This window comes from Schistocerca piceifrons, chromosome 4, assembly GCF_021461385.2.
Source record: "Schistocerca piceifrons isolate TAMUIC-IGC-003096 chromosome 4, iqSchPice1.1, whole genome shotgun sequence".
In the NCBI taxonomy this organism is placed as follows: Eukaryota; Metazoa; Arthropoda; class Insecta; order Orthoptera; family Acrididae; genus Schistocerca; species Schistocerca piceifrons.
The window spans coordinates 250124714-250143758 of NC_060141.1; the positions used below are offsets into that span (position 1 = coordinate 250124714).

The 19045-nt window shown below is 37.5% G+C and overlaps 1 protein-coding gene across 3 annotated transcripts in view; it reads right to left on the reverse strand.

Annotated features, from left to right (window-relative positions):
• LOC124795037 (transcriptional protein SWT1) overlaps window positions 1-19045 on the reverse strand; it is a 283974-nt gene that overhangs the window by 199264 nt on the left and 65665 nt on the right. For all 3 annotated transcript variants that reach the window (XM_047258819.1, XM_047258818.1, XM_047258820.1), the window contains 3 exons: window positions 18322-18453; window positions 12316-12417; window positions 8601-8699 (listed from right to left, as the gene is read on the reverse strand). In XM_047258819.1, the coding sequence (XP_047114775.1) occupies window positions 8601-8699; window positions 12316-12417; window positions 18322-18453 (333 nt within the window). The remainder of the gene's footprint in view (window positions 1-8600; window positions 8700-12315; window positions 12418-18321; window positions 18454-19045) is intronic.

Sequence of the window (19045 nt, forward strand, 5' to 3'; positions counted from 1 at the left end):
TGGGTTGCCATGGTATCTGTTGTTGTAATTGAAGCATGTTGATAGCAAGGACTACATGAACATTATCGTGGACCTTCATTCTTGATGTCTTCCCTGACAGCAATGGCATCTGTCACCAGGATAACTGTCCACGTAACAAGGCAAGGATTGTACCACAGTAGTTTGAAGAGCATGATAGTTAAGTCACATTGTTGTCTTGGCCACCAAATTCACTTGATCTGAACCCAATGGAACACATATGAGACTCTACCAGGTGACAGCTCCTTGCCCACACAATACCATCCAATAAGTTATGGTAAATACATGACTGTGCATAGGCATATGGTGCCACTTAACTATCAAGGCCTCGATGATTTCATGCAATGGAGAATTGTTACCATTTTTCATTTCAAAGGTGGAAAATGCTGTTATGTAAGTAGTCATAATGTTTTGGCATTGGCTCATCAATGTAGCTCCTAAATGGCCTGTCATATGTGATGCCTTTATTTTTCTCCATGTGCTAACTGTTTGCCACAATTTCCCAAATTCTTTTTCCCTTCAATCAAATTCAAAATTCACCATTTCTAGTTCACCCTGAAGGGCATAAATCTTCCCCATTCTCATGACTCTTTTTACCTTGCATGCAGAATGGGAAAGCTTTCGAGTCTTTTCACAACAGTCACCTCAGTGTAATATCAAACGACAACACTCACACAGAGATTAATGTGCGACACTCTAGCAAAGTCAATGAAGTACTGAAGGAAAAAAAGGTTAATGTAATAAAACAATAAGAATCATGTACAACATGAGGTAGGAAAACAAATAACACAAATGAGGCAATTTCTTTAAGTTTGTAATGAGCTGATAATATACAGCACCCAAATTGTAAACAGTTTCAATAATTCTAGTAAATGTTTGAATGATTTATTAGTGAATAGAAGGGCATTCCAGAACAACACGACTAATCTTCAACTACATCACCAAAGTAAGTTATTAGTATTATCATCTCCCTTAACAATAGATTTTCTAATGGCTACCAAGAAACGAATAGTGAAGTCATCAAATTTTGCTAACTTGAAATTTTTATACAGCAAGTCACTTACCGAGTGAATCCCTTTACAACTGTAATTTCCTAGAGACTTAAGTATGCTGCTATAAAGCATTTTCATAAGAATGAGATAAAATATTAATAAATAGCTGCCAACTATTTTTACTGTTGTTACCAGCATTTACAAACAAAACTCAGCAAGTCATATACGATATAATTTATGAAAACTTAACACAGACAAACAACATAAGTGACATATTGTTTATATTTAAAAAATGATTGTCACTTGAAAAGGCTATATATCTTGATTGGTGGCATAGTAGTCAACAAATCAGATATTTTTGCAAGCAGGAATAATTTTAAAACTAGCTACTGCTATTGATTTGTAAACCATGACAACTGCATGTAAAAAGGTCAAACATTATGGATTTAAAAGGAATGTTCACTTAAGAAAGTTGTAAAATTATAGGATATAGTGGCTTGCTATGGCTTACCTTCAAGAGGAAAATTCTCAGTACTGTCAATAGATACTTATAAAAGTACAAGAAACTGACATAGGTCACCAAGGTTAAAAAGGAAGGGTGGGTCACTCAGAACTCAAGAGAGACAGACTCACCTACTGTGAGGACGATACCACACCGTTAATCTCCATTTCTCCTCATGCAATACAAAGATCTCTCTCATACTGGAGTCTGAGTGACTTGTCCTTCTTTAATAACCTTCTTCAATGTGTCTTTCTTCCTTCCACAAAGGAGGCATAATGGCTACACAGATAGTTTCTTATACTTATATATGTGTTTATTGGCAGCAATAAGAAATATGCCTTCTGAAGGTAAGTTCTGCCTTGCCATTCAGTCTCACAGTTTTTAACATGGGTGACACAGCGGGTTGACTGTCTTCATCTCATCTACGTCACACAAAGTACCATGCATCACTTCCATGTCCATCACATAGTAGTAAGCACACTTAATTTAAAGCAGTTAGATATAATGTGCAATTTCTGAAGAAAAAAAAGAAATCTGGTCAGTGGGCAGCTGCAGCAGTATCTAAATCCCGTCTACACGACAATAAAATTACCTGCGTTCAGAATACTATGTCTGATCATCTACACAAGTTGGCATGACTGTACACTGTGCAAGGAAATGTTCTCTTGCACTTAAGCTATCTTCTGTTACATGTGCTAGTTTTCTAATGGTATTTTAGCACGTAATGTTAATACAAAGTCCATTGTTCGAGGCCATTCATTCCATACGCTTGTTATATTATACTTCACCTGTCTGCTAAAAATGAAGTCTCAAGCAATCACAATCACAATTTATTACATTTTTTGACATATCGGTAATAGAAGTTACATCCTAGAATATTTTCACAACAGACTGTGCAGCCAATGCTGGACAATGGTTGACTACTTTTCTCCACCAAGCCAATCCTTCTCATGGCAACAATCAGTTAAGTTTTACAGCATCAGCTGCTACTTTTACTTCAGTGTCTGTAAATACATTAGTAGTGTTGCTGTTTAATTTACTGTAGAAAACATCTAAGATTTAAATTTAGTGAATGAGATACAGTATACATTGAAAGGAAATGCACATCACCACCTGGTTTCAACTTACATTATTGGGGCTTCAAAGACATTCAACTGCTCATAAGTGACAGGTATTCAACTAGATTTTATTCTGAATGGCTTATTTTTGAAGTTGCTTGATATGGAATGGAGAAAAACTCAGTGGCTACTGCCACTAACTGCTACTATATTAAGCACTTTTGACCTCAAAATGAACTACGTCCCTGTGACTTCTGAAATTTTCCCGGCGTATTTCTTCTTCTAATAATTTCCGGGTATGCAGCAGGACGGGATCCAGCTGCATACCCGGAAATTATTAGAAGAACTACGTCCCTGTTTAGACTTACATTACATACTAGTAGCATTTCTGAACTTTTACAAATACATCAAAATATGGTGATAGGAGCAGATGCTCTAATAAACCAATTAACAAACAAGTTGACACAAAAATTGATCAGGGAACCAGACACTATTGCAAGATTTCTTCTCCGCTGGTTACTGTTGCTACGTTTTCTCATCAATCAACTCTCAAAGTAACATATTTCATATCTCCCCAGATTTCATCATCCCATCTTTTTCTTGCCAAGAAAGGTGATTTCCCCTTGTGGCACAAAATATAGAAGCTTCAAGGGCCAACACAAGGCATTCATGGTAACAGCATAACCTGCTCATCCAAACTGTTTACTCCTCATTAGGTTCACTATGGTTCTATATAAAATTCCTCAACTTCATATTTATGCTGATCCATCACTGTGTACCAGACCAGAGTTTTCCCCTAAAATCTACCCTTCAGATACGAACAAATGTTTGTACTACAGTTTCTGAGCATTCCATGTTTTACATCCATGTAACAGCATGGATCACATTATAGAGTCTTCTATGAGGTTTGAATTGTCTCAACGGACTGTGTGGATTCAGAAGTTGGCCTGAGTTCCCATACACAGGCTGTATAAGAAGGAAAACATCTGCTTGCAACACAATAATGCCAACTGCACAACAGCTTTTTGGTTATGGAACTCATTGCAAAATTTGACAGTACTGTCCTACCACATCCATCATACAGTTTGGTAGAATCTTCACACTTCCACCTCTTTGGGTAAATGAAAGATGAATTACATGCCCAACAGCTTTCACACTCTGCTGCTATCATCAAAACAGTAAGATAGTGGTTAACATCAGCTGATTCTCATTTTATGAATATGGTATGCAGGCTCCTGTGGTATGCAGGCTCCTGTTCATGTTGACAAAAGTGCATAAGAAAACGTGATGACTATACGGAAAAGTCACAGTATGTATCTGAAAACTTGCTTTCTTAACCATGTTATTCGGCTTTCTGTATCAGCTGTAGTTTCGATGAAAATAAGTGGGAGGGCTTAGTTTTGAAGGACCAACACTTGTATTTCAGAGAATGTATTTTTATCATATCCTGTGTGAGCACTCATTCCCTCCCATAGTTATGTGTTCTAAGTTCTAGGTTAAGCAGTCCAGTTACAAACAGGGCTGTCAGATTGCTGATATGCCTATGATTGCGGTAGCTTTATAATCATACTCAGAATGGCCAACAGAACTGAGTGAATCTGAACAATCCGAGATCAAACCAAGATTGATCTCGTATCACCAATCTGATGGACAATGTATTAGACATAGGAAAAACCAAGTTAAGGACATTAGGCTTCAGAGTGATATGTTTTTGAAATTACTTCAAGCATTTTGTGTCCCTTTTTACATGTTCTCATGACAACTACGTCCCATTTAATTGTCTGTAGAACGTGAAATCAAACTTAAAACTGCACACATTATTTTGGTTAATTTTTAATGGCATTTTGAAGCCTGCTTTCTGGTCATCACACATGGTGTTCGTGCATCTGACGAATAGTCTTACCAGTTTTTACTATGCTAAGACAGAAAATAAGTACAATAGCTGCTCCAGGGAGAACCAGCCAAACAAACCTCCTGCATTTAATTTATAGTGTAAAGACTTCATGACATTGCAGGAAATGTTTGTTGATTCTAGCGTTTCTTCAAATTCCAGGTATAACACTGAATCATCCAGACATACACTGACAGGAAAAAATTGCAACATCAAGGAAGAGTTGTGCGAGATAAAAGAAAGTTGGTAGGCGTGTTTCTACATCTGAAATATGATGTCTATTCAAATTTCGTACCAGTCACATATGAGTGGCTCCGATAGCACCACTATGAGGATGCAAATCAAGATTACTATAATACACACTGTAGCAATACGAGTTTAGTTACCTTTGAGATTGGATTTAGTGAGTTGATGCTAGTCAAAAATACCTTCAAGGTGACACAAACACCATCATCAACACCACACTCAGTTTGAATGAGTCATGCAATAGGGCTACAAAAAGCTGGATGATCTTTCTGTGATACTGCAGAAAGACTTGGCAGGAACGTAGCCACTGTACATGATTGCTGGCAATGGTGATTACGAGGATTTATAGTTGCAACAAGACCAGGTTCCAGATGGACACATGACACTACCGACAGTGAAGACACTATGTTCGGCGCATGGCTCCCATGCATCGTATTGCATCTGCAGCAGCAATCTGAGCATCAGTTGACACCACAGTGACACAATGAACTATTACAAATCAGTTACTTCAAGGATAGCTCCAAGCCAGATGCCATGAAGTTTATGTTCCACTGACCCCAAACCACCACGTTGTGTGACTTCCATGGTGTCAAGTGAGAGCTCGTTAGAGGGCACGGTGTAGGTCTGTTGATTAGGAGGCGGCCAGCTGAGGGCCTCCAATCAACCTGTCTGCCTGCCAGACACACTAGATCTCCACCTGGAGTTATAGCCTGGGGTGGGATTTTGGATGACAGCAGGAGTACTCTCATGGTCATTTCAGGCACTCTGACTGCAAATTCGTAAGTCACTTTGGTGATTCCACCTTTTGTGCTGCCATTCATGATAACCATTTCAGGGAGTATTTTCCAACACAAAAATGCTCACCCACATGACGCTGTTGTAATCCAACATGTTCTATAGAGTGCTGACATGTTGTCTTGGTCTGCCCAATCATCAAATCTGTCTCCAATCGAGCACATACAGGATACCTTCAGATGACAATTCTAGCATCATCCACAAACAGCATTAATTGTTCCTGTATTGACTGACCAAGTGCAACAGGCATGGAACTCCATCCCACAAACTGACACCCAGCAGCTGTACAACACAATGCCTGCATGTTTGCTTACTTGCATTCAACATTCTGGCAGTTACACCGGTTATTACTGTACCACTAGTTCACCATTTTCAAAGGCGGATCTTGTACTTGCATTAACCTATGATCTTGAAATGTTAATCACTTTAATACGTTACCCATACAAATCTATTTCAGAAATTTTATTACTCTACATAATTATTTTTTGGTGTTGTGATTTTTTTCTGTCAGTGTATTTACTTGATTCTTATTTTATCATCTCCATGAAATATTCTGAATAATTCTCACTTACGATATAACAATGTGTCTAGGAAGGTTGTTCCACAAACAAATAGCTACCCTCACCTTTCACAATCTGAACTATGTTGGTGTTTAATATCATATTTCATTAACTTAGTGGTAACACAATCATCCTCTGAAGTGGTAGATGGTTTAGTTTCTGATTCAAATTACACCTGAGAATTAATACATTTTATCATGTGCATTCTTCACATTGAGCTACCAACACTCAGAACAAAACTGAGTAACATATTCCTAAGATAACCTTTTCATCTTGCATCCTTGATTCAATACCTTGTAGGGGTAGTCATAGAAGCCATTTTGGGAATACCAAGTGGTTCACAAAAAAAGACTCTACAGAGATTTTAAATGACCTGTAATAGCATGTATTAAAATTCTGATTATTATTTAAGAATTAATCAACAGGGGAATAATCAGGGAAAGACTGAATGCACTCATTAGTATTCTTCCTCAATGGTTTAAGTGGAGATGGGATACAACTGAAAATGCAGAACTGCACAGTCATTTACATTTGCACATTTGTTTCTCCATCAACTTCCATAAATATCATTCTTTTTGTGAATACTCTATTTTATTGCCTTGTCTGTGACATACATAAATTGGTAATTAGGTTTCTTTACACATTTTCACATTTCACAATAATACTGAAAGCCTACCTGTACAATTTTATAAAAACAACGAAAGAAAAACTTTTTTTGTACAAACTGTTTCAGTATTTCTCAAAATTATTTGCTTTAAAATTAATATACTTTTCCATGTGTTCAAATCAGTTCTGGAAACATTTTTTCCACTCTGGTGTTGATACATTAAAAAAGTGGTTTTGTAAGGATTTGACAGCTTTCTGAGGCCATAACAATTGTTGATCACTAACCACAAATTTTTTATATATAAAAAAGAATAAATCACGTGAATATGGACAATGAGACATGAATTCAGTGTTTTTCTTCCACCAAGTAACCAGTAATTAGATGTGGTGTGTGATGGTTGGCAGTGTCATGATTAAAAATGATTTTTGGTTATTTGTTTATTTTTCCTGATTTCACTGATGATTGGGGCTGACAATTTGTTTTTCGTTCAGCATTAACTCTGCTTTGATCAGTGAAAGAAACAGGCAATCAGTTTTTTAACCACTTTGAAACATCCACATAGTCAACTGCTGCTTAGCTTCCAACTCATATGATTTCATTCAACTTTCTTCTCCTGTTACAATACTGTACATGGATTTCACATTTGCTTGCTCAAATTTTTTGATCATTTCCTTACACCAACTGAAATGAACCTGTTGTTGAGCTTCGGTCAAATTATGCAGAGTCCATGAGGACAGTTCTTTTACACAGCTAAATGTTCATGCAAAAGCAAATATACTGCAATCTTTGACATGCCTAAGGATGCCTCTGACTTGCAGTTCTCACGCGTAGACTCTTTTCAATCACGCTGCACACAGCATCAATGTTTTTCGAACAACAACTAATTTTGGCCAATTTTCAGGAAATTCATCACCAAAGAATACACAATCGTGATGAAATTCCGCAAAAAAATTGTAGACAGTATTCCTGGGAGATGACTAGTTACCAAAAGTTGAACAAAATGATCTGGGACACTCTTCTTGAATTAAGCCTTTACAAAAGTCACTAAAAATCACCCAATGAAAATCTAAACATGAAATTTCCATTCATTCACAACACTGAATTCCCCCCCCCCCCACCCCTCAGAACAATAGCAATATCCAATCTCAATAGCACCATCAAATGAGGAGATTTAAAATTTTAAAAGACAACACTCAAACCTGATCCAACCCCACACCTACAGAGGCTGTTTCACAATCAAAAGTGGTAATTTGGAGAAGCTCATTTCACAGTAACTTTTTTTGTCACTAAATTAAACTTCCTTTGTAAGCTAACAATGATAACTGCATAGCTGTGTTCTCTCGTGTTTTCTCAGCACATCGCGTGTTCAGCCAAGTTGTTGATTCCATTTTCATGCACAGTATTTAAAGGGCTGAACTGGTCTTCTCCTCAGGTATTGTGAGCTGTAAGCACTGCCATGGCTCCACCCGAAAGCATACCGTTAAGTGCATTATTTATCAGCATTTCCACCTAAAGTTTAATCACAATGACAGACCTTCTCAAGACTGAATCTGGATAAGAAATTGTTATTCTCTCCTCCTCTCATCTTTACATCAAACTTTTCTGGTCCTAAAATAAGCAGGCACTGATTTCTTGCTGCATTTCACGCTAGGAAGCTCTCCATCCGGTCCAGATACTGACAGCTGTTGAAACCTTAAGTATTACTATACAAAATAAAGAAACATCCCCACATATGAAACTATTAAAGCCCTAGTGATCAACGGCTGAGGTATTCTCTATAAGGCATTAGAGTTTGATGCAAACATAATAAGAAGTGGAACTCACATAATACTAGGCACAGAAAGCACGCCAAAAGTGCAAAATTGATGGCAGCGTCATTTCTGGGGAAAATCTAACTGTATATTGACAGGAACATTTTAGGGGCTTATTACCTTGAGGAGGTGAAAATTGTTCACGCCGTTTCGTAGTAATACTGTCTGTGGGAGAGATGACTTTCCTATCAGGAACAGTATTTGCAGCCCTGGCATTTCCTGTTAAAAAAATGAGTTCTATAAGATTAATATAATGTATAGAGAATTAATATATGTGGGAATGAAAACAACAAATACTGCACTCACTTATAACAAGCAGGTGATCATTCATGGTGTATCACAGAGTTTGAAGGCATAATTTAGAAATGAATTTGGAAAAAGTGACATACTATCATAAAGGATAAAATGATTGATTTTCTTTACGTAACATAATCAAATGAGCGTTTCACAGTACCATAACTGATTTCGGCCAACCAGCAGGTTATCTTCGGACTGTCAATAGATAAAAAGAGGAGACAAAAATCATTATAGAATCTATACAGAGTACAAAACTATTTTTTTATATTGCAAATTAACTTGTGGAAATTGTGTATGAACAAAACAGCTTTGTACAGTAGGGACCAACTGAATGAGGCAGAGTATTTGTTAAGATGCTGACCGCATATTCAGGATAATGGGTGTTTGCTCTCTCCAGTCATCTTGATTTAGGTTTTCCCGAATCTTTTCAGGTTCTGGTAGCAAGGCCATGGCCAACCACCACCCCATCCTTGTAATAATATCCTTACATCCTCTACTTCTACTTCTTCTTCTTCTTCTTCTTCCTCTTCATCCTAGCATTTTCCCATTTATCTATGGGATCGGCATTGTTTATGCATTTTGGCATATTAGTGACAGCAGGTGGTTGGGTGCCCTTCCTGACGCCACCTGTCCCCATCTGTATGTGTCTAGAATAAAGCAAGTGTTCAGGTGAGAGATCATTTTGTAAAGATTTGCCCATCATGTACTGAGGGGGAATGTGGGAACCAGCCCAGTATTTACCTAGTTGGATGTGGGAAAGCACCTAAAAAGCACAATCAGGCTGGCTGGTCACCGACCCTTATTATTAATCCACTGAACAGATCTGGGGCACACATGCTTCCCGGAATCCCAGAAGCAGTGCATTAATACCCTCAGCTATGCGAGTAAAAAAATAAAAATTAAAAATCAAAAAATCTTTACACACTCATTGCGTGTTTACTTTCGAGCTGTTTACTTTCATTGTATGATGATGACAAATGGCAATCACTATCAGATGATCCTTACTAAAAAACAAATAAAATAAAGTCAGCTAAGAATCTGTCTCCCTAAAGATAAAAAACAGCAAGACTATACTTTATGATACAGGCTGTAAGTGGTGATATAATGTTCACATTACACTGTCAACAATACTAAAGGCAACAGTAGATTGAGGGTAATAGGTGGAGTGAGACCCTCTCTTTGTTTATTCATACTTATCTATATTTACAAAAGGAATAGTTACTTTGACATGATTTGTAATTACATTCATTAGAATAATACGACATGATTTGATATTTTTTGAAAATTTAAAGATAAAGGTTCACAAGGCCCATGGATCCGAAATTAGCCTATTGTGGGACTGAAATGTCTTTCACTCGATGTGTGAAGGTGAACACTAATTTTAATTCTGTAAGAGCTACCAAACACAAAGCTTTCCTTTAAAATTTTGTCTATTTCTTAGTTAATTTTGTACATAGAACAGTCAATATCATTAATGAAAGTTCAAATGTATTTATTCACTTAGCGTAATTTTATTTGTGAGCACATAGTTAGAGTATGTGCAGTGTTCACTTTTACTGACGTTCATTCTTTTCAGTGAACAGCAAATTTCAGCTGTCAATTTTCTTATTCTGTTCTTTGGGGAATTTCTTAGTTGAGTTAACTTCAGTGATGATATTTTGTTGCAAAAAAGTGTGTTTTTTTAATTATTTTTCATCATGGCTCAAAGCTCAACTTCCTTTGTCAGCTTTTGAATCTAAAAGTTTTTCCTCATAGTCCCTTACTTAATTTCTGCATTATCTTATGTGGAAAATTTTTTATTGCTATAATATGCATGGTGCTTGTAATACTTTTTACCTCTGATGAATACTGAAAACTGTTTACATTTATACCGTTTGGCTATTTCACAAGTCACTTTAATTTTTGCTATAGATTTTTGGGCAGTACCACTATCTAGCTTTTCTCTGAAATTTTATTGCTGTTCCTTCTAAAGCTCTTCTTTGTCACTATTTAAAACAACATTAAATAAAAACTCCGCTGCTTTTGGTTTAACGTACCCACATCATCATTTACTAAAAATCACTCCCCCTGTTCCACCATCCTTCCTTCCCCCTTTTTACAAACACTGAAATTTAAAAATTTAAAAAAAAAATCATGTCACATTACTCTACTGAATGTAGCTATAAAATCTTCCGAGGTAGTTATTTTTTTCATGAATATACATGTGTATGAATACACAAAGAGAGGATTTCACTTCTTCTACAAAAACTTGACCTTTGCCTACCGCTGTCTTTAGCATCGTTGACAATAGAAATGTTGAATGATTATCATTTGTACCATATGCCTTCTGGTACAATTTTAGTATTAAAACTTTCTGGCAGATTAAAACTGTGTGCCAGACCAAGACTCGAATTTGGGACCTTTGCCTTTCGCCCCCCCCCCCCCCAAATTGCTTTACCAACTGAGCTACCCAAGCACGACTCACGCCCCGTCCTCACAGCTTTACTTCTGCCAGTACTTCGTCTCCTACCTTCCAAACTTCTGCAGGAGAACTTCTGTAAAGTTTGGAAGGTTGGAGACGGGGTACTGGCAGAAGTAAAGCTGTGAGGACGGGGCGTGAGTCGTGATTGGGTAGCTCAGTTGGTAGAGCACTTGCCTGCGAAAGGCAAAGGTCCGGAGTTTCGAGTCTCGGTCTGGCACACTGTTTTAATCTGCCAGGAAGTTTCACATCAGCACACACACCGCTGCAGAGTGAAAATCTTATTCTGGAATTTTATTATTTTTATCATAAGACATATAGATCTTATAATGCTTTTTGTCTTCTCTTTTATCTACTGATGGTGTGAAAATGACCAATGGCTGGCCAAAACTGGTTACAGTATTGTGAAATACTCCTGTGCTTGTATTGTATAAAATATAAAACAATTGTATCAAAGGAAAATTTGATAAAAAAAAAGAGACAGAATTACTGCCCAGTGCTTACCTTCAGGAGATGAAATGTTTAGTACTGCCATTTATGTACAAGTCATGACATTATCCTAGATTTTGTAGCTATTAGTTCCATCCTCAATGGATGAAACAGGGATGGTGAGAAGATTAAAATAGAAAAGAAGGTTGCTAAGATCCCAGGATGAGGGGGACCCACCTGTTGGGATACTGTTGTTCCTTCTTTTACTTTTGTGTGCCTGTCAGTAGCAGTAAACTTTCCACCTTCTGAAGGTAAGTATTAACTAGCAATTCTGTCTCTTATTTACTAAAAAATAAAACAATATAGACATGAATTGATCGCAAGAATTTATGGAAAAATAATTTGGATTATTATTCAAATTTTACAAATAATATGTATAAATGATGATTTCAAATACAGAAGAATATTTTCAACATTGAAAACATTTTATAACTAATCACATTCCAATCTCATAATGACAGACTTCATTGAGTCACATTGTACAATATTTCTTGAAATTTCAAACAAATATTAACAGAACCCATTTTGCCTCACTGTATCTGTAGAAAAAGCTTACATCCCACCCAAAAGACTTGTATGAGGGGCTATTACCTCGAGTTGGCAAAAACTGTTCGCCCTGTTTAACAGTATTACTGCTTGTGGGAGAGCTGGCCTCCCTATCAGTAACCGATGGTTTTGTAGCCCTGGGACTTCCTGTTGAAAAAAAGAGAAAATAGACAGAGGCTGCTTGTAATGTAGAAAACACACATTCAAACAACCACATCTCACACACCCATACATGACAATTGTCTCTGACAATTGTGCCTGATGGGAGAAGTAAGATTTCAATCTTTTTGTTGTGCCTGTCTGTGACCCAACATCTTTTTTCATAACATTGTCATTATTACATTCTGGATTTTCCTTTGTTCATTATCTGGCAGCGTTTGTCGAGCTTGGACAATGATTGGCTGTGTAAGTGTATACTTCCTAAATGATTCCTCTCCAACATGCAAAATAATTTTAATTCAACAAGAGCATTTGATTGTATGGAACATGTAATACTTTTGGATATGTTGGAAGATAAATGATTAGGAAAAAAGCTAAACAACAGTTCACTTCGTATCTGGAAAATAGGAAGCAGAAGGTTGTCTTCCAGTGTCTGCAAACAGAGAATAGTTTTGAATCTCAATGGGGTCACAGAAGATGGGAGGGGTAGGGAGCAGGAAGTGTTACAGGATTATGTTGTGATGCCATTGCTATTCTTGGTATATATCAATGATATGCCACTAAGCACGACACATGACTCAAAAATTTTCTCATAGTAACAAGTGTTACTGTATAAAACTTGGAGTATAACATAATTGGTGCAGCTAAGAGGGTAATCAAGGACATCAGGATGCAACTTTCAGAGAACAGATCAGCGCATTAACAGCAAGAAAGCACAATGCATACAGTTTCTGATTGGGGGATTGGTTGTGTCGGGGAAGGAGATCAGACAGCGAGGTCATCGGTCTTATCAGGTTAGGGAAGGACGGGGAAGGAAGTCGGCCATGCCCTTTGAAAGGAACCATCCCGGCATTTGCCTGGAGCGATTTAGGGAAATCACGGAAAACCTAAATCAGGATGGCCGGACGCGGGATTGAACCGTCGTCCTCCCGAATGCGAGTCCAGTGTCTAACCACTGCGCCACCTCACTCGGTCATACAGTTTCTGACTTGGAAATCTTGTAGAAGTGAAATTTTATTATCCCTAGGTGGTTAAAAAGCCAGTGAAGTTGACCATTTTAACCTCTTAGGACTGAGAGAAGATGGATAGCTTTCTTGGAAGTATCACAATTAAAATCTTGTGCAGGAACTGAATGCTGCTGCCTTCACTAGAAGAATAGACCAACTGTCTCTCACACTGAAACATGAAGGCTTGTTTACTTTGCTTACTTTCAGTCTATTATCTCATATGGCGTTATATTTTGGAGCAACTCTACATGCTTGCCTAGAATATCCTTAGCTCAGAAAAGAATGGTCAGCTAATCTGCAATGTCACTACACAAATTTCATGTAAGCCTTTGTTTGAGTGTCTCACAATTCTAAGCCCATCATTGCTGGGATATGTATTGACAATACTGACACATTCGGGAGAAACTGAAAATTCAATCTGCAGACAAAAAATGGAAAAACAATATGCACTCAGATATTCTATCTTAAGCACTTGAACAGAAAGGTGTGACTTGTTTAGCCAGTCCAATTTTCTAAAGGCTTCCAGTAGAATTGAAAAATTTGACTGATAAATTCCAAGTATTCAAATCTTAGTTGAAAGTTTTCCTTGCGGCACCCTCCTATTCTGGACAGTAGTTCCTCTGTAATGTGTTATTTATTTGTACACCATCACACAATTTTTTTACGTCTTATTAATCCTTTTGTTTATAAATTTTCTAATCAGTATTATGTGGGCCTACTGACTTGTTCTATGACCAAGTAGCTTCAGCTTGTATAGTCCCACAGAATCTGGTAAATTAATTAAATAATTAATTAATTAATAACCAGTTTTTTATGGGTGACTGGGATGTACAGGAAAATAACAGGCATGTCAAATTTCCACAATTATAGAAAGAAACAAGTTTGTTGTCAGTGGAGTTATAATGCGAGGAGTCTTATTACAGTTGGATGGGCATACAGACATATCCATACTTTCAATCATGGATGGAGGAATACTGTTAAGATACGAAGATGATTCACTGCAAACGTGTGGGTGAGTTTTTAAAGGAACAGTTGGTCCACACTTATCTTCAATGTCTGGAATACGAGTCATAGCACACACAGATTAATCTCTCAGAAACGAAGATATCAACCATACTGACTGAGCAATAAAATCCACTGATTCAAATAATGTAGAGCATGTCAAGTACACAATGAGGAGACAAACTGCTGCTCATCAATTATCACCAAGATCTATTCCACAGCTCTGTGTTGCTCCTCCTCAATAATGGAATTAACTGCCAATACAGCTCTTCTAACACTCCTTTCGATAGCCTATAATATCAATGTCAAACAGTATTTGTCATAGTTTGGTTGTTAACAATGGATGGATTGTAGAGAGCAGAAAATGGTCATTGCAATATATGTCACCTGGTGAGGAGTGATTTGGGGACAAGAAGTTCCACCTTCACCACACACACTGCTGGACTACACTAGTGGTTTGTACTTTGTACCAAGCATCTACTCTAGCACAAGTAACACAAAGTAATGAATACTTAAGGTGTCATGGATGTAACAAGTCAAATGTGGCACTTGGGATGCACACAGAATTGTTTCATAACTCCACCACATTGCTATACTGGATCCGAGGGTGGTTTGAAAAGTCCTCGGAATCACCACGAGAGGTCAGCACTAGCGTAACGAGTTGCTGATGTGATATTCATTTGACTGTTGCCTGTAAACACGTGCCACATCAGTGCTCTTGGAAGAGAGCTGTGGAGGTGACTTGGCTCTGTTGTAGTGCCCGCGTAGTGGTTTGCGAAGATGGGAAAAATCGAGATTCGAGCTGTGATTAAGTACTTCGTAAAGAAAGGTATGAAAGCAAAGGACATTCATGCTGATTTCCAGAATACACTGGGGAACTCAGCTCCTTCATATTCAACTGTTGCCAAGTAGACAAATGAATTTAAATTTGGTTGGGAGAGCTTAGATATGATCCGCACAGTGGTCGGCCAAGATGTGTCACTACTCCAGAAATTATTGCAAAAGTGCACAAAATGGTCATGGAGGATCGCCGATTGAAAGTGCGTGAAATTGCTCACGCTTGCCAGATGTCGTCTGAAAGGGTATATCACATTTTAACTGAAGAATTAGAAACAAAAAAATTATCTGCAAGATGGGTATCGCAACTCTTGACGCTGGATCAAAAACAAGTGCCGTTGCCGTGGCATAATTACATGAACTAAGGTATGAATTGTTGCCACACCCACATTATTCACCTGATGTGGCTCCATCAGACTTCCACCTCTTCCCATAATTGAAAATTTTTCTTGGTGGATGAAGATTCACTTCAAACGAAGAATTGATAGACGGAGTTAACAACTGTTTTGCAGGCCTAGAGGAAACTCATTTTCGAGATGGGATCAAGGCACTGAAACATCGTTGGATCAAGTGCATTAATCTACAAGGAGACTACATTGAAAAATTAAAAAAGTTTGAGTGATGTAAGTACTATTTTTCAATTCCATTCTCAGAACTTTTGGAACCACCTGCATATTCTGCACATTGTTACTAATGTAGGTTATGCATTAGTCTTCGGGTTGCACTCAACCTCGTGATGCCAACTGAGGAGGTACTAGATCGAATAGTAGCGGCTACGGTCAAAGAAAACCATCATAACAACTGGGAGAGCAGTGTGCTCACCACACACCCCTCCTATCCGCATCCTCATCTGAGGATGACATGGCGGCTGGATGGTCCTGATTAACCACTTGTGGCCTGACGACAGAGTGCTATTTATGCATTAGTCAATTACAATTATTAGTTCTCCAGTGGTATATGACATACCAAATTAAATATGAAATGTCTTGTTTTATACGCTACTGCAATTGCAAACTTTATGAGGGTTTAGTAATCTATGGTTAAGGAACCATGACAGTGTGGTCTGTTGTTTAACTTCAGGTTCAATCATTACTCATGTGTTCGATAAATCCCATTTCTATAAATCATAGTAGCAAATTTGTGTATGCAGTCGCCATATTGTATGTTTCCTTAAAAAGTCTTCCTCTGAGTTTTTCAAGCATGAATCATTACCACCTTATCCACTTGACTTTCTGCTGCAACAACAGTCCATCAGTAAACAGGAGACATTGTGGGTGCATAATTTGGACATACCAAAATGCTCTTGCACAATTCTTTGTGTTCTTGATCTCTACAAGTGTAATATAATAACCTTCACCCCAATACTGAGAGCACCATTACTGTTTCAAGAAATCCACAGAATCAATTTCCAGCTGTCATCTGTCATCCTGGAAGTCACATTCTCTTCAAAAACACTATAAAAAAAAGGGTTACTCTCCTAAACTGAAAGTTGTTTTACATACAAATCATATGAAACAACTGAACAAAAAGCTATTATGAGAAGCACATCCAGGAATAAGGTTTGTTAACAACTTTTTCTTTCCTACTGTTTTCATTTGTGACCACAGAGTATCACAACATATTATCCATGGGCACATATTATCTCCTTTAACAAATGACAAAAGTATAGGAATAAAACGAAATTTCAGTTGAATTTATAGTGTAGATAGCTAGCAAAATATTTGGAAACATTAACTGGTTGTTCAAGTCAAATTGATTATCATTAAATTTTGACAAACCTCAGCACACTTGATCCAGCACTTTTCATTGAACTCTAGAAGCTATATAAAAAGAGTTCTCGACCAACGAAACGCAAGAAAAAGAAACTTAAGTTTTTGGTACTGCAGATAGATCACAACCTTATGTGGAGAACATACAAAAGGACAGACATACAAAAGGACATCAGTTCAGCTACATTTGCTATATACATCATTACTGCTATACCTGATTTAAAAATGATGGAACTTGCTTATTCTACATATTTCTAGTCAGTGATGTGTTACAGAATTATTTTTTTTTTATGAGGACTCAATGTACAGAATGCAGAAATATGTTATAAAAATCTCTTTTCTCACTTAATAACAGTAAGATCAAAATAAACCTCTACAAAGACTGATAACATTAGTACAGAAAGGAGTCAGACACATGAATAAAAATGTATTCAACAGCCAACTAAATGTCATATAGATAATGTGATGGAGTTTAAGACTGAATTAAACAACTTTATGTTGTGTAACTCCCTCTACTCCACTGAAGATAACTTCACAGAAATTCTTGTACAATTAAATTTTATAATTAAATCACACAATAAAAACTCCAGGTAGGAATATCAACAGTGTAGGAAAAGATAGAGTGTTACTTACTGTAAAGAAAACACATCAAGTTACGGACAGGCACGAGTAAAAGACACTCACATATAGCTCTCGGCCACAGCCTTTGTTAGGTAAACACACACACACACACACACACACACACACACACAAACACACACACACACACACCACACACACACACACACACACACACACACACACACACACACACACACCCCTCACGCACAAACAATCATCAACTCCAGCATCTTGGGTCAATAAATTTAATAATTACCATTGGCACAGTAATGTGATAGTCTTTCATAATGTCAAGACATTTCACTATATGAGACTTAAGTAAAATTTATATCTTTGGAAAATTACTTTCATGTTCCAGAGACCCATTTCTGTGGGGTCCATAGAATATGACTAACATAATGTAAAGCAGTGAGATATCTGGTTACCACTGGTCATTCTTTCACATTACAACAATTTATTGCTGTTTGAATTTACTGTTAATCAAACACTGCAAAATGGCAGCTGTTACTTGGAACTGGTATTTTCTGACTGTCATTTCAAATGGATACGAAGTTGACTTTAAGAGTGTAGTTGCTTGCTTGATGACAAATGTATAAACATCACATGTAGTAATGTTTTTCATATGATACAGATTAAAAAGTTTTTAAAATACTTACGTTTTTCTGGCAAAGAAGTTGCAGAGATGTTGCTATTTTTTCTTGGTGACAAAGTTCTCTGTTTTTCCAGTACCTTCCTTAAACGAACCAACCTCTGTTCTGCTATACCAGCAACAGAGCCAGTTTTTCTTGCTGAAAAATCAAACTCATTTATTTATGCTCTGTGCCCTCTGCAATTGTGAAACATTACATATACAGGGCTATTACAAATGATTGAAGCGATTTCATAAATTCACTGTAGCTCCATTCATTGACATATGGTCACGACACACTACAGATATGTAGAAAAACTCATAAAGTTTTGTTCGGCTGAAGCCGCACTTCAGGTTTCTGCTCGAGAGCGCAGTGAGACAAAATGGCGACAGGAGCCGAGAGAGCGTATGTCGTGCTTGAAATGCACTCACATCAGTCAGTCATAACAGTGCAACGACACTTCAGAACGAAGTTCAACAAAGATCCACCAACTGCTAACTCCATTCGGCGATGGTATGCGCAGTTTAAAGCTTCTGGATGCCTCTGTAAGGGGAAATCAACGGGTCGGCCTGCAGTGAGCGAAGAAACGGTTGAACGCGGGCGGGCAAGTTTCACGCGTAGCCCGCAGAAGTCAACGAATAAAGCAAGCAGGGAGCTAAACGTACCACTGCCGACGGTTTGGAAAAGGCTAAAGCAGAAGCCTTACCATTTACAATTGCTACAAGCCCTGACACCCGATGACAAAGTCAAA